A 22,827-nucleotide genomic window follows, 5' to 3' on the forward strand; every position below is an offset into this window, starting at 1 on the left:
ACTTCACAGTGGGGCAACTTACCAGTGCGGCAACTTAACTTCCAAAACTTCACAGTGGGGCAACTTAACAACTAAGACAACTCTTCCGAATGTTTAGCGCTTCTTCTAGTGCCAATTTTGACTTGACTGGCAGCACTTCTAAAAAACTTGACGAGCAAAGGGAAATCAGAGAACTTCTTCACAACTTTGATCCTCCAATGTCTATATCAACTAGACGACAACGTCGACAAGCATTTAAAGAAAAACTGCAACAAGGAATTCTACGTCCTGGTGATACTGATGTCTCATTCGAAAGTTTTCCATATTACCTAAGGTGCAGCAATTTGCTTTTTATTTTTATTTTATTTATTGTGCATTAGATCATCATATGATACTGAACTAGCTTCCCTTATTGTGATTGGTCCATATGTAGTTGGACTCTTATTGGTCAATTCTGCGCTCAGACCTTTCCTCATTTTGCATTTTTACAGTGATACAACAAAGAAGGTTTTGATTGCATCCACCCTCCCGAATTTGAGGTGTAGCAAGTTTGGAAAATATTTTTCATCACTACCTACCGGGAGCCCGCGCATATTATTATCTGGTCCAGCAGGTACTTCTGCCATTTTAATTTCTACACATAGGCTTGTAATTCTGTGGTTGATGATGCTTGTAAATTCTGAAGTTTGATATTTTCTTTTTCTTTCCGTGTTAATTCATTATGTTTTTATTTTAACAATTCTTTTGTAGGTTCTGAGATATATCAGGAAACCTTGGCAAAGGCACTCGCGAAACATTTTGATGCTAGATTACTAATTGTAGATTCTCTTCTCCGGCATGGTGTATGTTCCTTCGTGTTGCTTTTTTAACTAGAATCTTGTTTGCTTACAAGCATATATTGGAGTTCTGTTGTTGTTGATCTACTTTTTTTCTAGCAGTTTTCTTCGTCATTCCAGGAATTCAAGTTTAGAATTGTGGATTTTTCTTTTAAATATTTCTTGGAATATACTTCTTAATAGGTTGATGAAAGTGTTTCCACTCATGCAATCCGTGAACTTCTTTCCACTCATGCAATGCGTGAACTTCTTGAGGTACTCATCTCCTTGTGTGGTTCTGGAGGTGATGATATTGGCAATCTTGCAATCGGTGAACTTCTTGAGGTACTCATCTCCTTTACACTAACAGGAGCTCATTTAACTGTACCAATATAGTTGCTGTTAATTTGGTATTAATATCTGCACCAATGTTGTGCAGGTGGCAACCAATATCTGCACCAATGTTGTGCAGGCGGCAACCAATGAGAGTAAAAGTCTTCCTTTGATAGTGTTTTTGAAAGATATAGAATCGGTTATGGTAGGTAACCCAGATGCATATAGTGTCTTGAAGAGTAAGCTTGAAAACTTGCCAGAGAATGTTGTTGTGATCGGCTCTCATACCCAGTTGGACAATCGCAAGGACAAGGTAAGAGGCTGAGGATTTTATCAGTTAGCTGATTTTGAACTCACTATTGTAGTTTGACATTAACAGCTTTGCTTGATCTCGCTTTTCCGGTATGTGAATTTCCATTATCTTTTCCATTTTATTTTTCTTGGTGGCATGTAATGCTAATGCAAGTTTTAACTACTCATATCAGCATCTGTAATCATGCTGATTCTGATTTAGATTTGTAGACCTTGACAACTGTGCAAAGTGCATTACTTTCTTTGCCTTTGATGAGTGAGAGCGAGTCTTGAGTTTTTACTCTCTAACTAAATTTTTATCTGATTAATTTAATTCTCAATTTGCTTTCTGTTCGATTTACATTCAACTCGGTCTCACTTTCTCTTGCAAATGTACACAAATTCCTCAAGGTCAATTGAAACAGTCTGATGAGGGGGCTTTGTTCACATTGAAATATAAAATTCAACAATACTTTGCCCTCTTTTTCGTAGATGATGATACTTTTCTTCTGAAAAACCAAGATGACACATTTATTGGTGGTGTTCAGGATAACCTTGGGGGTAGGCTGCATGACAGGAGCAAAGAAACTCCTAAAACTATGAAGCAAGTTCAACTCTCTCGGATTTTCCCCAACAAAGTGACCATGCCCCAGGTAGTCAGCCTTTTTTCTTATATGGTCATTGTGCTTAGGGTGGTTCGGTATGGGATCCCATACCGAAACCCTTGTCCCGATTCCCATACCGAAATTTTCGGGAATCCCAATTTCAATACCGATCCCAAACCAAATTTTCGGGAATCCCGAAATAGTTTCGGGATTTCGGGACAAATCGGGAATCCCAAAAATAATTTTGGGCTTTTGGACTTTTGGGCTTTTGGACAAAAAAAGCTAATATTGGTCCAATTGGACAAAAACCTAATATTGGGCCTGCCCACTGAATGTAACAGCCCCCACATATGGGCTTAACTTTTATTCAACCAAATAAAAAAAATATTGGGCAAACCTGCAATGTTTATAAGAGCAGAACGAACATTAGCAGTTCAGCTGCATTTTCCACTTGTATTGTAGCCAAGGTTTTAAAATAAATAAAGTAACAAACCCAAAAGCAAAAAAATTAGTTACAATCCAAAGTTTTAATAATTAAGTTACAAACCAAAAGCAAAAAAACAAAGTTTCAAGTTTATGAAGATTGTTGACATCTTCGGCCCCTTCGGCCCCTTCTTGTTGGCACTTGTAATTTTCCCCTTGATGTTGATGGTTGAGCCCTTCCCCTTACAATGGGTGGTCGTGGTCGTGAAGGTAGTGATTGATTTTGACGTTGTTGAACTTGTACTTGAGGTGGTCGAGGAGGTGGAGGTGGCATTTCATTTTCTTGTGTTGTATTCTCCTCACCTCCCAAATTAGCCATGTCTAAAACAATAAACCACAAATCATTTACATTGAATTATAGTCTAATAGATAATAAATACTAAGAAAATAAAAGATGAAATTAAATTGTTTACTTACTTCTTTCTAAGCGTTCAAGCTCCTCGTAGAAACATAATTCGTCAAGGGTAGGCTCCTTGTCTCACTACTTCTACTTCTGCTACTTCCTTTTCCCCCTCTTCCCCCTCTTCCCCCTCTTCTTCTATTTGTTCTAATGCAATATCCTCCTCCACATCCAGATCATCATCCCAACAATCTTCATAATAATCATTATGCAAATAATCTTGAGGTGAGGGAGTGCCTAGTTGAAGGGTACCACTAAGTTGGGTTTGTTTTCGTTTTCCTAATACCGAGACCATATGTGTACTAGATTGGCTACTAGATCCGTCCATCCTAACAAATAAAATAACAATGTACATTAATATATCACAACCACAGTTCAGCATAGTGTGTACATTAATATATCACAACCACAGTTCAGCATAGTGTGTACATTAATATATAACAATGTACATTAATAACAATGTACATTCAAAGTAAAATCTGACCCAATATATACATCCTATGATAACATTAACTTGTTACTTGTTTAAATTATGTAATGGGATTTTAAAATGGTTAATGGCATGCGATTCATCACAAATGAAGTAAGGAAAATAATGTGCACATATTCAGCAAGCTGATCACAAGTAAAACAGATATAAATAAAAGACATCACCATAAACCTACCTCTTCATGAATTTTTGTAATTTCACGAGCTAGGACGCATTTTCTGAAACACAATTACAAACTCACCAAATCAGTTTTTTGTAAAACCACTAAGTCAGTAAAAGCGCATAAATCCATACATGGAAGTTTAATTTGTAACTCACCATAACAAAAACTAATATATAATCATTTTTTTCTTAAGTCAGTAAAGCTTTTATTGAAGTTGGTATTTTTTCTTAATACCTTTATTAAAATTGATTTTTAATCTGAAGCCTTAAAAGTATTTACCTTGAAACACCAAAAACTGAAGAAGTCTCTTCAAGAAACTGTTGAAGTTTGTGGGGAGGCACATAGAATATTTGGGTCGTCCCCTCATTTGCTGAAACCGTCAACCTCTCTCTTCTAGATCCAGCATGTTTAGAGAGAAATCCAACTGCAGAAGTATACTCAGTTTCAGAGTTCTATATACATCTTATCCACCAAGAAGAATATCTGCAGCATCATTTCCATGGAAAACTTACCAAACGTAAACTCATCCGTGGAGAGGCCAGATGCAGAGAGAGCAGCCACAAAAGCAGACGGCCCAGGTATAGGAATAACAGGGATGTTTTCATCCACGCACAGCTTTGCCTGCAGTAAAACTTGAGAGAGATCCAATTGCAGAAGTATACTCGAGAGAGATCCCCAGTTCTGTGACCTGTCCTGTCCTGTCCGTGAAAGACAATCGCCCTAGAGAGAGAGAGAGCGGTGGTTGTGTGGTGAAGGAAGGTTGGAGAGTCAGAGACGAGAGTATGGTGTGGTGGTGGGTCGGTGGCTGGTTGGAATTCGACAGTATGGTGAGGGACGACGTTGGTGAGGGTCGGAGGCTCACGGCTGCGCTTCGAAACAAATGAACGGAGGAATACAAAAGTGAAATGTTATCATCTGACCTAAAAACAAATCGACGGCACAGATTAAATCCAAAACAATCAACGGTTGAAATAATTCTCTTATAATTAAAAAATTATATATATATATATATATTTTTTGGTTCGGTATGGGAATACCGAAAAAATGAAATGCAATACCGAATCCCATACCGAAAATTTCGGTTTGGTTTGGGATTACATCCCGAAACTTTCGGGAATTTTGGTTTGGGATCGGGATTTTTTTGGTTTGGTTTGGGATTTTTGGGATTTCTTTCCAGCCTACTTGTTATTGCTGGCATGAGGTAATATTTGTCGGCTATCCTGGCAGGATGAGGCTTTACTTTCGGACTGGAAGCAGCAGTTTGAACGTGATGTTGAAACTTTGAAATCGAAGTTTTATATTGTTGCCATTCACTCAGTAAGTACATCTGATCACATCTACTTTTTGCTCTTATTGTTCTTTCCCTTAAATACGCCTCTCATGTATACTGTTCTTACACCTTCTTGCGCACTTATTGAAACACAAGGATGTGAAGATTGTGCACATGTGCTTGCTAATGCTAACCGTGATTCATTTCCCTGTTGACATTTTTAGTTAGCAGTTTAGTGGCTAATGTAGTGTGTTTAGTGCTTTCGATGCTATTCCTGTATATTTTCGTAAGGCTGATGTTTTCAGGTTCTTAACCGAGTTTCTGTGGATTGCCCTGACCTTGAAAGTCTGTGCATTAAAGATCTAGTGCTTACAACTGAAAGTGCGTTTTCTTGAACTCAAAGTTTGTAGTGCAGAACATTTTGCAGGGAATATTGACCTTAATATTCACTTATGCGATTCATTGTATAATCCTTTCTTCAACAGGTGTTGACAAAGTAGTAGGCTGGGCTGTTAGTCACCATCTTATGCATTGTTCAGACGCTTTAGTTAAAGATGACAAACTTGTTATTTCTACTGAAAGGTTGTACAATTTCTTAGGACAGTGTAGTTTAAATATACCGTATATTCTGTTTTCTTATCATATTTTATGGTTCTGCGCTACAGTCTTAGGGATGGACTAAACATTCTACAAGGCATTCAAAACGAAAACAAGAGCATAAAGAAATCACTTAAGGTAAGTTGATATTGTGGGGAAGTACCACAAATGCCTTGTTTCGAGCTCTCTGAAGATGAAATGTAAATTAGATTTTCCATAATCAGGAAAGTAAGTGTATATATATTGGATTTAACTCCATGATATTTCAGGATGTGGTTACTGGAAATGAATTTGAGAAAAAACTTCTTGCTGATGTTATTCCACCGAGCGATATTGGGGTTACTTTTGATGACATCGGGGCCTTGGAAAATGTGAAGGACACCCTAAAGGAGTTGGTGATGCTTCCACTTCAGAGGCCTGAATTATTTACCAAGGGACAGTTGACTAAGGTAGAAACATGGCACTCTTTTCATTTGTCCCCTTTGGAAAGTGAAACAGTTCTATGTTGGTGCTTCTTTTCTTTCATGTTTCTTATCTGATTATCGTCACTTATTCTACAGCCTTGTAAAGGAATCTTGCTATTTGGTCCCCCGGGTACTGGAAAGACTATGCTTGCGAAGGCTGTTGCAACTGAAGCTGGTGCAAACTTTATTAACATATCAATGTCAAGTATTACTTCAGAGGTATTTTTGCATTTTATCGTGGTTGTTGGAACTTGGATAAACATTTTGTGACGACTATTGAATCCATATGACCCCTTTAACTTTTGTTGCAGTGGTTTGGGGAAGGAGAGAAGTACGTTAAAGCGGTGTTCTCCTTAGCTAGTAAAATTGCCCCTAGTGTTGTTTTTGTTGATGAGGTTGGTTCATTACATTCTATATATTTGCGCTGTCCAGGGAACCTTTTTCTTTAGTTTTCTCGTTTGGAAAATGTGAGTTAAACAAAGAGTATTCTGGAACTGTTTTATAAGCTGACATGGTGGGCTAGTTTGCCTCGGTTATTAAACTACAGCAGTGTAGGCCACTAGTGGATGGCACGCCCATGCAAGATACCTTGTCAGTCTGAGTGTTTATAGAATCCTTTTGTTCGTCTCGTTTCACTCAATTTTATTCCCGTCCAATTTGATTTTTTTATTGCTACCATCATAGGTGGACAGCATGTTAGGCAGACGTGAAAATCCTGGGGAACATGAGGCTATGCGTAAAATGAAAAATGAGTTCATGGTTAACTGGGATGGTCTGCGTACAAAGGATAAAGAACGTGTATTGGTACTTGCTGCTACTAATAGGCCTTTTGATCTTGATGAGGCTGTTATTAGGAGGCTTCCGAGGAGGTAAAATCGCATGTTTGCCTGTTGTGCTGCTACTGCATCTGTTATATGTCAACGCAAGTATATTGACTTCCTGCGTACAAAATTAATTCTATGTGCAGATTGATGGTGAACTTGCCAGATGGCCAGAACAGAGAAAAAATACTGAGAGTTGTATTGGCCAAAGAAGATTTGGAAACTGACGTTGATTTGGAGGCAGTTGCAAATTTGACAGATGGGTATTCCGGAAGTGACTTAAAGGTTGCCTACTAATTTTTACGAAACCCATCTAAGCTTTTTATGTTGGAATATAAGTGTGTGTGCTGTGTTTTCTTAATGTGTCTAAGTTTAAATGTGTGCCATTGGATTATAGACCAATTGGACAGCTGAGATGTAATCTTAGTTTTTTAGTAGTGTATATTGCCACTTGTAATTATCTTATAGGGTAGATTACATGAAGGGTAGAGATTGAATTGTGGAAAAGGAGAGGCTCTTTCTCTTCTCTACGGATATATCCTCGCACATGTCTTGTGTGCTGAGTATGAATGAGAAAACCTTTGTTATTTCTGGTGTGAACATTCTTACTGCATTCATCTGTGTTGGAAGAAATCATTCATCTTCTTCTTGATTCACTTTCAGTAAAACAGGGTCATATTCCTTAATTCTAACATTTTACATACGTAGTTTTATTTTTGTCGGTTATATTCTATGTAGTTCTATTTTCTCTTATGTAATGGATTGTCCTGATTTTTGTTGTGGTTGCAGAATCTGTGTGTTGCTGCAGCTCACCTCCCCATTAGGGAAATTTTAGAGAAGGAGAAAAAGGTTGGTTTGCTGGACAGTGTAACAAAAATACAAAGCCCTTGTTGATTTTTTAACTTGAAGTGGTGTGGTTGGTTACTGCAACTAAGTAGTTCTTTCTTCACGTATCGCAGGAGAGAAGTTTAGCTTTGGCGGAGAACAGACCTGTACCGGAGTTGTACTGCAGCACCGACATTCGTCCTTTGAAGATGGAGGACTTCAAACATGCGCATGGCCAGGTACGTTGTGACCTAATAATACAATACGGGGTTTTGGCTTCTTGTAGTATTCTACCGTGGTCGGAAGTGTTCGGTTGCGTTCCGGATCATTGGCTGTCTAATATTGAATTCAATGCAGGTGTGTGCAAGTGTGTCATCGGAGTCGACAAACATGAGTGAGCTCCTCCAATGGAATGACCTATACGGCGAAGGCAGATCAAGAAAGAAGACGTCTCTCAACTATTTTATATAGTGTTTAAATACGAATTATAATAGATTTTGCATGGAAAAATATATTTTGAAGGCCATGAATATGATAGTTTGTTGTAGTGGTAAGAGAAATAAAAGAAAAATATACAAAAATGATTGAAATGCTTGGGGTGGCAGAAAGTCACTTCAAAATATATTTTTCCGTGCGTGGAGCTCGACTCGTTTTCTGAGCACCCGAGAGTTCACCTCGTTTTGCGTGCACAGAGCCCGCCTCATCTTGTGTCTGGATTTGCCTTGTCCTGCATGTGAGCTGTCCGCATCGTTTTGCATATCAAATGCCCGTCCCTTTTTTTGTCCATGGAGCATGCGCCGTTTTGACTTGCACGAAGCTAGCCTCGTTTTTCATGCGCAGGGCTGGCCTAGATTTGTGCGACGTATCCCTCCTCGTTTCTCATGTGCAGAGCTCAAGTCGTTTTGCATGCCGGGAAGCCCACCAAGTTTTCTTGAGCGCAACCCCCCTTGTCTTGCGTGCCAAGATTCGTCTCGTTCTGCGTGAGCTGAGTCCACATCGTTTTGTGTGCGTCGATCCTGCCTAACCCCATGCTTTTTGACAAAAATGCAAATTTTTTATTTTCACAAAATATTTTTACTAAGCATTAAGTTAAAATTTTTAAGGAATTTGGAAGCAGTTTTACGGCTTAGTGAGCGACAAATGTATATTTAGTAGAATATTTGAGCCGAGAACTAAAAAAATAAGCAAAAAACATAGTAGTGAGTCCTAGAACATTGTCAAATGGGGTTAGACACTCAAGAATCTCAACGGAAAGTCTCGTCTTAGTTTCCAAAACTTCACAGTGAGGCGAAGGTGAAAATAAATAGATTGAACGGTGATTTATGTACGAATTTGCCAAACCGACTGAAAACAGTGAGTGTTAATCCACGTTTTCCAAATATTTTCTGTGAGCATTAAATAAATCTTTATAATGTATTTGGAAGCGGATTTACTATTTATCGAGCAACAAGTGTATATTTAGTAAAATATTTAAGCCGAAAAGGAAAAAAAAAAATAAGTGAACAAATTAGACAAAAAATAGCAAAATTTTGTTTTGTTAAATAGTCTTTTACTGACAAAGAGGGTTCTATTAATATGTTGACACACCCCGACCTAGATCGAAGCATGCTAGCCGTCATGTGGGAGTGACCTAACCATGTGCACAGTGCAGAAGCAATAAAGATATCAGGGAAATGCGAAAGAATAAAAACCAAACTACTAGCAGTACTAGCTAAGATAGAGTGCTAGTGCGAGATTAAATGTGAAATACACAACTAGAGCATAAATATCCTAGATGCAGTCAAGCAGGACAAGTACTAATTGTACAACACCCAAGGGTGATCCTACATTTATGATGTTTTGTCAGAACCCTTGTCGAAATCCTCGTGATCCAGCAAAGCACTTCTACCTAAAACCTGGAGGGGCGCAAAACAGAAAGTGTGAGTGGGCAAAAACAAAGCTTTTCAAAATCATTTCATTTCTCAAAAGTTCTAACCCCTTGCCGTAAAACCTGTATAATTTTCCCAGAAAAATATAATATATGCTATATCAGAATTCATGGTCAGGATGAAAATCCATAGAAATATATCATGCCAAAGTATCTCAATGAAATGCCATAAGTAATCTAGTTAAATATATCAATGCCAGATATCATAACAACTGGATCTACCTAACTTGACCTGTACGGCTGAGTACATAGCTCATAACCAATCTCAATCATATCAAATCAAATCCTGCACACGAGTTGGAACCACCTAAAGTGGTTTGTACGATAGGATTAGGTGTAATATAAATATGCTCTAGTGCTACGATCACGTGAAGACTGTGCGAATAATCGCCGGTCACTTACGAGTCGGAACCACCCAAAGTGGTATGTACGACACCAACACCAAGGTGCAAGTTTATGAGCTCTCAATACATCACATCATATCTCACATAACTGAAGCAATCACATATATTTAATTTATGAACTTACCTGGCACTTACCTGTGCGTCCACAACACTAATCATGAATATATGCAACTACTAATGCATAATTAAAATAGGCAAATACTTGCATGGCATTTCCAAAATGTAATTTCATTTAAACACATTTTCTGGGAAAAATCTCAAGTATATAGGTATATACGGAAAACCAAAAGCCCACTCACTGATATGTCAAAGGGTATTAGCCCCCGAGCCTCGATTGATGGCGCTCGTCCTCAGGATAGGTCTCATCTATATGCGAAATAACTTAATAAAAGTTATTTAAAGCACATACAAAAAACTAGGAAATAACTTCTCATACAATGCTCAAATGGGGTTTTTGAATATACCAACGTGATCTACTCAACACCACGAATATCCCCATATTTTTAGAAAAAATTTCCGACCACTCACGTTCCCGCCAAGGCATGCCCAAACGATCCTCCATGCGCGGCCAAACCCTAACCGAAACTTAACTGCCGTTAGGAATATTTCGTTAAAACCTTAACATAAATTAATAGCGTTACCGGACGCCGTTAGAATATTTCGTCAAACTTGACATAATATTCCCTTCTCCTTCCTTGGTTCGCCGGAGTTCGGCACCGGTCACTGCTGCACTAGCCGATTTCTAGAAAAATTTCAAATCTTCATATCTCCTTCGATTCTCAACCAAAATTCACAAAATTTATACCAAATTGAAGCTTAGGATGAGAGGAACAAAACCTTACCACTTTGGGGACCTAAGACCAACGGAATCTCGCCGGAGAAACCTCGATAATCCGACCAAAAATTGAAACTCGCGAACTGGGACTTCCAAACATCCAAAACACTCCAACTTTCTTTCCCAAGCTTCGTGAAGATGTTTTAAGGCTTCCTATAACTTTAAAACTCCTTGAAAACTTCGAAATCACGAGTGCATGAACAGTAACCCAAAACTGGGTTCTTGGGAAAATGAGGTCTTCACATCCAAATAATAGTATCAATGGATTCCTGGGCTCGCAAGGAACTTGAATATGGTCTCCAAAGGTTCGATCTGAGGATGAAAGTGAAGGTTCAAGGTTTGTCCGTACAATTGTACGGAAATGGAAGAAAATGCGAGAGGGAGGAGAGAGAGTCAACGGGATAGGGTGAGGGTATGTGTGTGTGGTCCAGATTGGTCCCCAACCAAAGACAAATAAACTTAAAAAAATCTAATTGGGTCCAATCTGTTAGGAAATGAACTTAATTGGTCCAAAACCTTAGCTTAAATCACAACCACAACCCAACGCTCAAAGGCATTTTAGACTTTTCACACCGCCGATAAAAAATATTTCGGGACGGGCTGTGACATATGTAGTTTAGATTTTGATAAAAGAAAAATTAACAAAAAGAAAAATCAAGTTCAAATATCGTTAAATTAAGGTCTTAAATTGTTGATTACAAGTGTTTAAATACAAATTATAATAGATTTTGCACGGAAAAAATATCTTTTGAAGGGCATGAATATGATAGTTTGTTGTAGTGGTAAGAGAAATAAAAGAAAATGTAGAAAAATGGTTGAAATTCTCAGGGGTGGCAGAAAGTCACACCTGACTTTGTGGCTCGTGACTTTCTGCACCCAGGAATTTCAATCATGTTTGTTAATTTTTCTTTCAGTTATCTTACCACTACGACAAACTATCACATTCATGTTCTTCAATATATATTTTGCCGTGCGTGGAGTCCGACTCGTTTTCTGAGCACCCAGGAGTTCGCCTCGTTCTAAATGTGCAGAGCCCGCATAGTCTTGTGTGTTCTAAGTTCACCTTGTTCTGCATGTGATGAGGTGTCCGCATCGTTTTATGTGCCAGAAGCCCATCCCTTTTTTTGTCCATGGAGCCTACGTCGTTTTGACGTGCGCGGAGCCAGCCTCGTTTTCCGTGCGCAAGGCTGGCCTAGATTTGTGTGACGTATCCCTCCTCGTTTCTCATGCGCGGAGCTCGCCTTGTTTTGCGTGCTGGAAGCCCGTCCCGTTTTCTTGAGCCTAGCCCTCCTTGTTTTGTGTATCAAGATTCGCCTCGTTTTGCATGAGTAGAGTCTGCCTCATTTTGCTTGCGTCGATCCCGCCTAAAACCCTACTTTTTGACAAAAATGCAAAACTTCACAGTGGGGCAACTTAATTTCTAAAACTTCACAGAGGGGTTACTTATCAACTAAGTCTAAGACCACTATTCCGAATGTTTAGCGGTTCTTCTAGTGCCAATTTTGACTTGACTGGCAGCATACTTGACGAGCAAAGGGAAATCAGAGAACTTCTTCACAATTTTGATCCTCCAATGTCGATATCAACTAGACGACAACGTCGACAAGCATTTAAAGAAAAACTGCAACAAGGAATTCTACGTCATGATGATATTGATGTCTCATTCGAAAGTTTTCCATATTACCTAAGGTGCAGCAATTTGCCTTTTTTATTATTATTGTGGATCAGATCATCATATGATACTGAACTAGCTTCCCTTATTGTGATTGGTCCATATGTAGTTGGACTCTTATTGGTAAATTCTGCGCTCAGACCTTTCCTCATTTTGCATTTTTACAGTGAAACAACAAAGAAGGTTTTGATTGCATCCACCCACCCGAATTTGAGGTGTAGCAAGTTTGGAAAATATTTTTCATCACTACCTACCGGGAGCCCGCGCATATTATTATCTGGTCCAGCAGGTGCTTCTGCCATTTTAATTTTTACACACAGGCTTGTAATTTTGTGGTTGATGATGCTTGTAAATTCTGAAATTTTTATATTTTCTTTTTCTTTCCTTGTTAATTCATTATGTTTTTATTTTAATAATTCTTTTGTAGGTTCTGAGATATATCAGGAAACCTTGGCAAAGGCACTCGCGAAACATTTTGGCGCTAGATTACTAATTGTAGATTCCTTCATGGCCCTTTTTTAACTAGAATCTTGTTTGCTTACAAGCATATCTTCTCCTTCTGTTGTTGTTGATCTACTTTTTTCTAGCAGTTTTCTTTGTCATTTCAGGAATTCAAGTTTAGAATTGTGGATTTTTCTTCTTAATAGGTTGAGGCACCACCGCCCAAGGATTCTGATTCTGTTAAAGAAGTACCAAGGCTTGAAAGATTTTCCACATTTACGAAACGAGCAGCTCGTGCAATCCGTGAACTTCTTGAGGTACTCATCTCCTTGCACTTTTCTGGAGGTGATGATATTAACAATCTTGCAATCGGTGAACTTCTTGAGGTACTCATCTCCTTTACACTAACAGGAGCTCCCTTTACTGTACCAATATAGTTGCTGTTAATTTGGTATTAATATCTACACCAATGTTGTGCAGGCGGCAACCAATGAGAGTAAAAGTCTTCCTATGATAGTGTTTTTGAAAGATATAGAAAAGGTTATGGCAGGTAACCCATATGCATATAGTGTCTTGAAGAGTAAGCTTGCAAACTTGCCAGAGAATGTTGTTGTGATCGGCTCTCATACCCAGTTGGACAATCGCAAGGCAAAGGTAAGAGGCTCAGGATTTTATCAGTAAGCTGATTTTGAACTCACTATTGTAGTTTGACATTAACAGCTTTGCTTGATCTTGCTTTTCCGGTCTGTGAATTTCCATTATCTTTTCCATTTTATTTTTCTTGGTGGCATGTAATGCTAATGCAAGTTTTAACCACTCATATCAACATCTGTAATCATGCTTATTCTGATTTCGATTTGTAGACCTTGACAACTGTGCAAAGTGCATTACTTTCTTTGCCTTCGATGAGTGAGAGCAAGTCTTCAGTTTTTACTCTGTAACTAAATTTTAATCTGATTAATTTAATTTTCAATTCGCTTTCTGTTTGATTTACATTGAACTCGGTCTCACTTTCTCTTGCAAATGAACACAAATTCCTCAAGGTCAATTGAAACAGTCTGATGAGGGGGCTTTGTTCACATTGAAATATAAAATTCAATAATACTTTGCCCTCTTTTTCGTAGACGATGATACTTTTCTTCTGAAAAACCAAGATGACACATTTATTGATGGTGTTCAGGATAACCTTGGTGGTAGACTGCATGATAGGAGTAAAGAAACTCCTAAAACTAAGGAGCAAGTTCAACTCTCTCGGATTTTCACCAACACAGTGACCATACAGCTGCCCCACGTAGTCAGCCTTTTTTCTTATATGGTCATTGTGCTACTTGTTATTGCTTGCATGAGGTAATATTTGTCGGCTATCCTGGCAGGATGATGCTTTACTTTCGGACTTGAAGCAGCAGTTGGAACGTGATGTTGAAACTTTGAAATCGCAGTCTAATATTGTTACCATTCGCTCAGTAAGTACATCTGATCACATCTTCTTTTTGTTCCTATTGTTCTTTCCCTTATTGAAGGATGTGAAGATTGTGCACATGTGCTTTCTAATGCTAACCGTGATTCATTTCTCTGTTGACATATTTTTAGTTGGCAGTTTAGTGGCCAATGTAATGTGTTTAGTGCTTTCGATGCTATTCCTGTATATTTTCATAAGGCTGATGTTTTCAGGTTCTTAACCGAGTTTCTGTGGATTGCCCTGACCTTGAAAGTCTGTGCATTAAAGATCTAGTGCTTACAACTGAAAGTGCGTTTTCTTGAACTCAAATTTTGTAGTGCAGAACATTTTGCAGGGAATATTGACTTTAATATTCACTTATGCGATTCATTGTATAATCTTTTCGTCAACAGGTGTTGACAAAGTAGTAGGCTGGGCTGTTAGTCACCATCTTATGCATTGTTCAGACGCTTTAGTTAAAGATGACAAACTTGTTATTTCTACTGAAAGGTTGTACAATTTATTAGGACAGTGTAGCTTAAATATACCGTCTATTCTGTTTTCTTTTCATATTTTTTATGGTTCTATGCTACAGTCTTAGGGATGGACTAAACATTCTACAAGGCATTCAAAACGAAAACAAGAGCATAAAGAAATCACTTAAGGTAAGTTGATATTGTGGGGAAGTACCACAAATGCCTTGCTTCCGGCTTCCTGAAGATGAAATGTAAAATAGATTTTCTATAATCAGGAAAGTAAGTGTATGTTGTATTGGATTTAACCCCATGATGATTCAGGATGTGGTTACTGGAAATGAATTTGAGAGAAAACTTCTTGCTGATGTTATTCCACCGAGCGATATTGGGATTACTTTTGATGACATCGGGGCCTTGGAAAATGTGAAGGACACCCTAAAGGAGTTGGTGATGCTTCCTCTTCAGAGGCCTGAATTATTTAGCAAGGGACAGTTGACTAAGGTAGAAATATGGCACACTTTTCATTTTTCCCCTTTGGAAAGTGAAACAGTTCTATGTTGGTGCTTCTTTTCTTTCATGTTTCCTATCTGATTATCGTTACTTATTCTACAGCCTTGTAAAGGAATCTTGCTATTTGGTCCTCCGGGTACTGGAAAGACTATGCTTGCAAAGGCTGTTGCAACTGAAGCTGGTGCAAACTTTATTAACATATCAATGTCAAGTATTACTTCAAAGGTATTTTTGCATATTATCGTGGTTGTTGGAACTTGGATAAACATTTTGTGACAACTATTGAATCGAATATGACCCCTTTAACTTTTGGTGCAGGGGTTTGGGGATGGAGAGAAGTACGTTAAAGCGGTGTTCTCCTTAGCTAGTAAAATTGCCCCTAGTGTTGTTTTTGTAGATGAGGTTGGTTCATTAAATTCTATCTATTTGCGCTGTCCAGGGAACCTTTTTCTTTAGTTTTCTCATTTGGAAGATGTGAGTTATACAAAGAGTTTTCTGGAACTGTTTTATAAGCTGACATGGTGGGCTAGTTTGCCTCGGTTATTAAACTACAGCAGTGTAGGACACTAGTGGATGGCACGGCCATGCAAGATACCATGTCAGTTTATGAGAGTGTTTATTCCCGTCCAATTTTATTTTTTTTATGGCTACCATCATAGGTTGACAGCATGTTAGGCAGACGTGAAAATCGTGGGGAACATGAGGCTATGCGTAAAATGAAAAATGAGTTCATGGTTAACTGGGATGGTCTGCTTTCAACGGATAAAGAACGTGTATTGGTACTTGCTGCTACTAATAGGCCTTTTGACCTTGATGAGGCTGTTATTAGGAGGCTTCCGAGGAGGTAAAATCGCACGCATGTTTGCCTGTTGTGCTGCTACTGCATCTGTTATATGTCAACGCAAGTATATTGACTTCCTGCGTACAAAATTGATTCTTTGTGCAGATTCATGGTGAACTTGCCAGATGCCCAGAACAGAGAAAAAATGCTGAGAGTTGTATTGGCCAAAGAAGATTTGGATCCTGACGTTGATTTGGAAGCAGTTGCAAATATGACAGATGGGTATTCGGGAAGTGACTTAAAGGTTGCCTACTAATTTTTATGAAACCCATCTAAGCTTTTTACATACGTAGTTTTATTTTTGTTGGTTATATTCTATGTAGTTTTATTTTCTCTTATGTAATGGATTGTGTCCCGATTGTTGTGGTTGCAGAATCTGTGTGTTGCTGCAGCACACCTCCCCATTAGGGAAATTTTAGAGAAAGAGAAAAAGGTCGGTTTTCTGGGCAGTATTAACAAAAATACAAAGCCCTTATTGATTTTTGAACTTGAAGTGGTGTGGTTGGTTACTGCAACTAAGTAGTTCTTTCTCCACGTTTCGCAGGAGGGAAGTTTAGCTTTGGCGGAGAACAGGCCTGTACCGGAGTTGTACTGCAGTACCGACATTCGTCCTTTGAAGATGGAGGACTTCAAACATGCGCATGAGCAGGTACGTTGTGACCTAATAATACAATACGGGGTTTTGGCTTCTTGTAGTATTCTACCGTGGTCGGAAGTGTTCGGTTGCGTTCCGGATCATTGGCTGTCTAATATTGAATTCAATGCAGGTGTGTGCAAGTGTGTCTTCGGAGTCGACAAACATGAGTGAGCTCCTCCGATGGAATGACCTATACGGCGAAGGCGGATCAAGAAAGAAGACGTCTCTCAGCTATTTTATGTAGAATAGGTATTTTTTCGGTGTATAGAAGTTGTTGGTTTTGTTTATTCGTCTTTATCGAGCTTGTAAGGCGTGGCAAGATATCCATGGAAATCCCGTCCAAGGTCACGCCCCCATTTGTACGATATATATAGGTTTTTTTCTTCTTCTGTTTCGCCTTTCATTCGATTTATATTTAACATCTCTGTTAGGAATGTCGTTCCCAGTTCATATGCAGTTATCTGACTTAGCCTTTTCTCTTTGTTATGTTTCATATATGAGTGCTTGTATAGGTATGATAGAGATGATGCGAAGTCGTGTTATTGGAAGTACGCCTGACAATTTTTTTCATGACTTGGTAACCCGATACGAAACAACTTGAAAATAACAAGTTTTGAGTTGATTTGTTAACGACTTGCGTTGTTGTGGGTCACCCGTTAATGAGTTGAGTAGTATTGGGTCACTCGTTAAGAACTCGATATCGTTGTCAGATTTAGACATTAGGTAGAGTACTTTCTTGCATGATCATTTAACCTGACACAAAATAACATAACCATTTAACAAATTGAGTCGTTATTGAATCACATATTGAAGAATCCGTTAAGGTAACGAGTCTGCTTTTGTTAACCAAATGTAGAAAAATAATAATAATAATAATCTGAATGTTCGAATTGACGATGGAAGAGGCCGGCATGGCGGGTGAGTGAATAGCCTTCGCATGCTCTTTTCCCTCGTCTACTACACAATGTTCCACAAATTGCATGGAAGCTTTTCTTGGATATTCTTGTTGCAATAGGAGCAAAATGTTTGACAACAGTTCAAACATGATTACTCCATAAGTCAAGTTGGGACGGGCAGTGTTTGTCTCCACACCTTGGTTTAAAACAAGTCGTCTCAATGCAAATTGAGGCTTAAGACAAAAATAAAATGAACGTTATTTTCGTATTTTCTATGTAGTATACTCGTTCCACATCTTAATAAATTATTTTAAAATAATTAATATAATTTTTTAAATGAAGTAATGAAATTAGAAAATTTTCAACCAGTTTATCAACCATCTCAGCAAACATTATGACTATAAGGCACATTAGATGAATGAGAACATTTTAAAGATACAAGTGAAACTATGATTTGAACCAATTGACCATTGAAGGCCAATTTATCGACATGCTCAGAAAACGTATGACCGCCAGCTTCCTCCTCCCCCAATTTTATATTTAATTATGAATGCAAATGCGTGTTGTAGACTGATGTAAAGCGTTGTGTCCATAGTCTGTAGGTTATTTAATCAACAAATGTTTGTGACAAATGTTGGTTAACTATAGAGTAGAAATTCTTTTATACATATTGGTATGGATGGTTTGGGTCGGATAATCACAAAGTCATTCAATGTAACAATCCTTAACGTCCTAAAGAGTTGGGTGATATCTCTTTAAATATTTGCCATTGATGGGGTGTTTTTGGAGATTCCCTTCTAGATCTGTTAAGGGGTATACATGTGATATTTTCTAGGTTTCTTGTCATCTTAATGATGGGAGTTGAAGCCTTTTCATCTGTCTTGAATCTTCAATTTGCATAGAAAATACGTGGCATAGATTTATTAAGATGTGGCATAGATTTATTATGTGCCTTTTCATCTGCCTTTTCATCTGCCTTTTCATCGTCTCAATGCAAATAGATCTAAGCCACATATTAAAGGAAACTAGAGGGAAGGAGATCCCACCAGTAACAATGCCATTAAAGGCATACACATGGAAGGTGGTGGTGTTTCCACCAAAGCTGGAGCTGTACGCACCTTTCGAGAGTGCGCAACAAGTTGCGTTAAGAAAAATGGCCTGTAGAGCCCAAATTGAGTGAGACAGAGGAATGACGGAGCAAGGTTTGATGGATAGGATGGTGAAGGAAGAGAACTAAGGATGTGAATGGAAAACTGAGATTGGAAGAATAGGGGATCAGAGCTAGGATTGTAGGTAAATTGGGCCGAAACAATGGGGACAAAACACAGGCCAACGAGCATGCAGAAAATAAAAGAAGAAAAAGAGAAACAGGAGACGGCCACCGACCCTGGACACAGACAGGGCCGGCGACGGAAGAGGGAGGAAGCAGTTAAAAACAAACTCTCACAAGGGGAGAAAGAACTCTCACGAAGGGAGAGAATGAACTCTGCTTTTGAACTCCTCCCTTTTGTTTCTGACCCGTCACCCAACGATATCTATTTAGGAGATCAAAAATTTGGTGGCAAGTCGCGTGAAAATAAAAAGATAGAGTATTAGTAATTTAATATTGAACTTGTCATTCATTTATAATATTTTAATAATTTAATATCGAATTTGTAGTTCATTTATAATATTTCACTTGCATGTGAAGAAAAGGTACCGCTCGAAGCCCGCCCCATTTCTATGAGCGTAGTCCACCTTGTTTTGCTTGCCAAAGTCCGGCTCGTTCTGCATGAGATGAGCCTATCTTGTTTTGCGTGCGTCGAGCCCACCTAACACTTATGTCTTTTGACAAAAATGCGAAATTTTTTATTTCGCAAAATATTTTTCCTAAGCATTAAGTTAAAATTTTAAGGAATTTGAAAGCAATTTTACAGCTTATTGAGCAACAAATGTATATTTAGTAGAATATTTAAGTCAAGAATTGAAAACCATAATAGTGAGTTCCAGAACATTGTCAAATGGGGTTAGACACTCAACAATCTCAATAGAAAGCCTCATCTTAATTTTCAAAACTTCATAGTGAGGCAAATGTGAAAATAAATGAATTGAATGGTGATTTATGTACGAATTTGCAAAACCGACTGAAAATCGTGAGTGTTAATCCACGTTTTTTTTGAAAAAAAAATGCAAATTTTTTATTTTGTCCAAATATTTTCCGTGAGCATTAAAGAAATCTTTATAATGTATTTGGAAGCGAATTTACGATTTATCCAGCAACACATGTATATTTAGTAGTATATTTAAGCCGAAAAGTAAAAAAAAATAAGTGAACAACATAGATATATTAAAATCACCTGTATGTGAGACTTAAACAATAAATAACAAAATTTTGTTTTGTTAAATAGTTTTTCACTCTCATTTGGTTGACAAAGAGGATTCTATAAATATATAGTTTAGATTTTGAGAAAAGACAACAATTAACAAAAAGAAAAATCAAGTTCAAATATCGTTAAATTTAGGTTTTAAATGGTTGATTACAAGTGTTTAAATACGAATTATAATAGATTTGGCACGGAAGAATATATTTTAAAGGGCATGAATATGATAATTTGTTGTAGTGTTAAGAGAAATAAAAGAAAAATGTGCAAAAATGATTGAAATTCTTGGGGTGGCAGATGGCAACCAGAAAGTCACTCGTGACGTTCTGCCACCCCAGTAATTTCAATCATTTTTGTTAATTTTCTTTTATTTCTTTTACCATTACAACAAACTACCACATTCAAGTTCTTCAAAATATATTTTTCTGTGCGTGGAGCCCGACTAGTTTTTTAAGCACCCGAGAGTTCGTCTCGTTCTACGTGCGTGGAGCCCGCCTCATTCTTTGTGTCTAGGTTTGCCTCGTTCTACATGTGAGGTGTCTACATCGTTTTAAGTGCAAGAACCCCACCCCTTTTTGCATCCACAGAGCCCGCATCTTTTTGGTGTGCACGAAGCCAGCCTCGTTTTTCGCGCGTAGGGCTGGCCTAGATTTCTGCAACGTATCCCGCCTCATTTCTAGTGCGCGAAGCTCGCCTTGTTTTGCATGCTAGGAAGCCCGCCCCATTTTTTGTGAGCGCAGCCCGCTCTATTTTGCATGCAATAGTCAACTTCATTTTGTGTGAGTTGAGTCCGTCTCGTTTTACGTGCGTCAAACCTGTTTAACACCCATGTTTTTTTTTTACAAAATGCGAATTATTTTATTTTCGCAAAATATTTTTTCTTGAGCAATTTTTTGTAAAAAATGCAAATTTTTATAATGTATTTGGAAGTGGATTTATGATTTATCAAGCAACAAGTGTATACTTAGTAGAATATTTAAGCCAAAAAGTAAAAAAAAAATAAGTGAACAACATATAGATGTTAAAATGTATATTTTAAAATTTTTTTTTTATAAAATTAAAGATGTTAAAATCACCTGTATATGAGGCTTAACTAAAAAAATAGCAAAATTTTGTTTTGTTAAATAGTCGTTTACTCTTTTTTGGTTGACAAAGAGAGTTATATTAATATGTAGTTTAGATTTTGATAAAAGAAAAAATTAACAAAAATAAAAATTAGGTTCAAATATCGTTAAATTTAGGTTTTAAATTGCTGATTACAAGTGTTTAAATACAAATTATAATAGATTTTGCACGGAAAAGTATAGTTTAAAGTGCATGAATATGATAGTTTGTTGTAGTGGTAAGAGAAATAAAAGAAAAATGTACAAAAACGATTGAAATTCTTAGGGGAGGCAGAAAGTCACGCGTCATCATGTAGCATTCTGGCACCCCCAAGAATTTCACGAGTGACTTTCTGGCACCCCCAAGAATTTCAATCATTTTTGTTAAGGGATGTGATATCCACACACACCTCATTTTACTTCTCACACACCCTTTTAATTTTCGGCCGTCGAATCAGATGAATTGAAGAAGATCAACGGACATAAATTATCAAGGGGTGTGTGAGAAGTAAAATGGGATGTGTGGATAGCACACCCCTTTTGTTCATTTTTCTTTCACTTCTCTTACTAGTACGACAAACTATCACATTCATGTTCTTCAAAATATATTTTTCCGTGCGTGGAGCCAAACTCGTTTTCTGATCACCAGGGGGTTTGTCTCGTTCTGTGTACACTGAGCCGCCTCGTCTTGTGTGCCTGGGTTCACCTCATTCTGTATGTGAGGTGTCTGCATATTTTTGTGTGCCAGAAGCCTTCCCCTTTTTGTGTCCACAGAGCCTAAGTCGTTTTGGCGTGCACGAAACCAGCCTCATTTTCCACACGAAATGCTGGCATGTGTGCGACATATCCCGACTCGTTTCTCGTGCGTGAAGCTCGCCTCGTTTTGTGTTCCAGGAAGCCAACCCCATTTTCTGTGAGTGCAGTTGCCTTGTTTTGCATGCATTGAACCCGCCTATCATCCATGTTTTTTTGACAAAAATGCAAATTTTTTATTTTCATAAAATATTTTTCCTGAGCATTAAATTAAACTTTTTAAGGAATTTGGAAGCAGTTTTACAGCTTATTGAGCAACAAATAACATTGTCAAATGGGCTTAGACACTCAAGAATCTCAATAGAAAGCCTTACCTTAATTTTCAAAACTTCACAGTGAGGCGAATGTGAAAATAAATAAAATGAAGGGTGATTTATGTATGAATTTGCAAAACCGATTGAAAATCGTGAGTGTTAATACACGTAAAAAAAATATTTGTCCAAATATTTTCCGTGAGTATTAAGGAAATCTTTATAATGTATTTGGAAATGGATTTAAGATTTATTAAGCAATTGCCTCAACTATGGATCAAACCACAATCTCATACTTCATGTTTAAAAATTACAATGTTAAACGTCATCTTACGAATTTGTTGCAGTGTTAGATTTTTGTCAATTTATTTGTCAATTTCTCTGTTAAATGCTTAGGTGGCTTAAGGTAGGGCCTACTCTCTTGCCCAACTGGATAAAATATTAATTAAATATAAAAAATTAAAAATATTGTTAAAATATTTTATTTAAAAAATATTAATTAAATATTAAAAAATTAAAAAAAAACAAGTCAATATTTTATTTAAAAATTTATGGTACCCATCCCCACATTTCTCTCTCTCTCTCTCTCTCTCTCTCTCAATTCTTTGGTATCAATTCCGATGGTGTTCAGTGGAGGGAACCCAGGGAAAGAGTGAGCCAAATGAGAGATGGAAATTGTGGGGTGGG

General features: G+C 37.7%; 2 protein-coding genes and 1 long non-coding RNA gene across 4 annotated transcripts; 2 read left to right on the forward strand and 1 right to left on the reverse strand.

Moving 5' to 3' along the window:
- Positions 1 to 74: 74 nt before the first annotated feature.
- LOC103430221 (uncharacterized) lies at positions 75 to 8,158 on the forward strand. The gene is made up of 18 exons (XM_070808110.1): positions 75 to 313; positions 471 to 592; positions 730 to 821; positions 999 to 1,139; positions 1,234 to 1,440; positions 1,967 to 2,071; positions 4,787 to 4,876; positions 5,135 to 5,210; positions 5,315 to 5,411; positions 5,495 to 5,564; positions 5,696 to 5,875; positions 5,987 to 6,109; positions 6,202 to 6,285; positions 6,575 to 6,759; positions 6,858 to 6,996; positions 7,501 to 7,560; positions 7,671 to 7,775; positions 7,894 to 8,158. The coding sequence occupies exons 1-18, from the start codon at positions 90 to 92 to the stop codon at positions 8,005 to 8,007; spliced, it is 2,214 nt and encodes a 737-aa protein (XP_070664211.1). The 5' UTR covers positions 75 to 89; the 3' UTR covers positions 8,008 to 8,158.
- LOC114819692 (uncharacterized) lies at positions 2,427 to 3,054 on the reverse strand. Its single transcript, XR_003767028.2, has 2 exons — positions 2,924 to 3,054; positions 2,427 to 2,827 (listed from the first exon to the last, which is right to left on the reverse strand). It is a non-coding gene; the product is annotated as an uncharacterized lncRNA (long non-coding RNA).
- Positions 8,159 to 12,062: 3,904 nt separating the features above from the next.
- On the forward strand, positions 12,063 to 17,151 carry LOC103449260 (uncharacterized). 2 transcript variants are annotated; one of them, XM_029089257.2, is made up of 18 exons: positions 12,063 to 12,391; positions 12,542 to 12,663; positions 12,802 to 12,869; positions 13,022 to 13,201; positions 13,296 to 13,469; positions 13,996 to 14,106; positions 14,189 to 14,278; positions 14,487 to 14,562; positions 14,667 to 14,763; positions 14,849 to 14,918; positions 15,051 to 15,230; positions 15,342 to 15,464; positions 15,558 to 15,641; positions 15,899 to 16,083; positions 16,186 to 16,324; positions 16,454 to 16,513; positions 16,625 to 16,729; positions 16,848 to 17,151. In XM_029089257.2, the coding sequence occupies exons 1-18, from the start codon at positions 12,177 to 12,179 to the stop codon at positions 16,959 to 16,961; spliced, it is 2,193 nt and encodes a 730-aa protein (XP_028945090.2). In that variant the 5' UTR covers positions 12,063 to 12,176; the 3' UTR covers positions 16,962 to 17,151. The 2 variants fall into 2 exon arrangements, with proteins under 2 accessions (XP_028945090.2, XP_070664212.1); XM_070808111.1 differs by having other exon boundaries at positions 12,162 to 12,391; positions 13,996 to 14,109.
- Positions 17,152 to 22,827: the final 5,676 nt, after the last annotated feature.

The sequence above is a fragment of the Malus domestica genome, chromosome 11, assembly GCF_042453785.1.
Source record: "Malus domestica chromosome 11, GDT2T_hap1".
Classification (NCBI taxonomy): domain Eukaryota; kingdom Viridiplantae; phylum Streptophyta; class Magnoliopsida; order Rosales; family Rosaceae; genus Malus; species Malus domestica.

Coding starts and splice junctions, on each gene's coding strand:
- LOC103430221 (XM_070808110.1), top strand. CDS start 90: ATGTTTAGCGCTTCTTCTAGTGCCAATTTTGACTTGACTGGCAGCACT. Junction 6,760..6,857: donor ATTAGGAGGCTTCCGAGGAG/GTAAAATCGCAT, acceptor TTCTATGTGCAG/ATTGATGGTGAACTTGCCAG. Junction 7,776..7,893: donor TCAAACATGCGCATGGCCAG/GTACGTTGTGAC, acceptor AATTCAATGCAG/GTGTGTGCAAGTGTGTCATC.
- LOC103449260 (XM_070808111.1), top strand. CDS start 12,177: ATGTTTAGCGGTTCTTCTAGTGCCAATTTTGACTTGACTGGCAGCATA. Junction 14,764..14,848: donor CTTGTTATTTCTACTGAAAG/GTTGTACAATTT, acceptor TCTATGCTACAG/TCTTAGGGATGGACTAAACA. Junction 16,084..16,185: donor ATTAGGAGGCTTCCGAGGAG/GTAAAATCGCAC, acceptor TTCTTTGTGCAG/ATTCATGGTGAACTTGCCAG.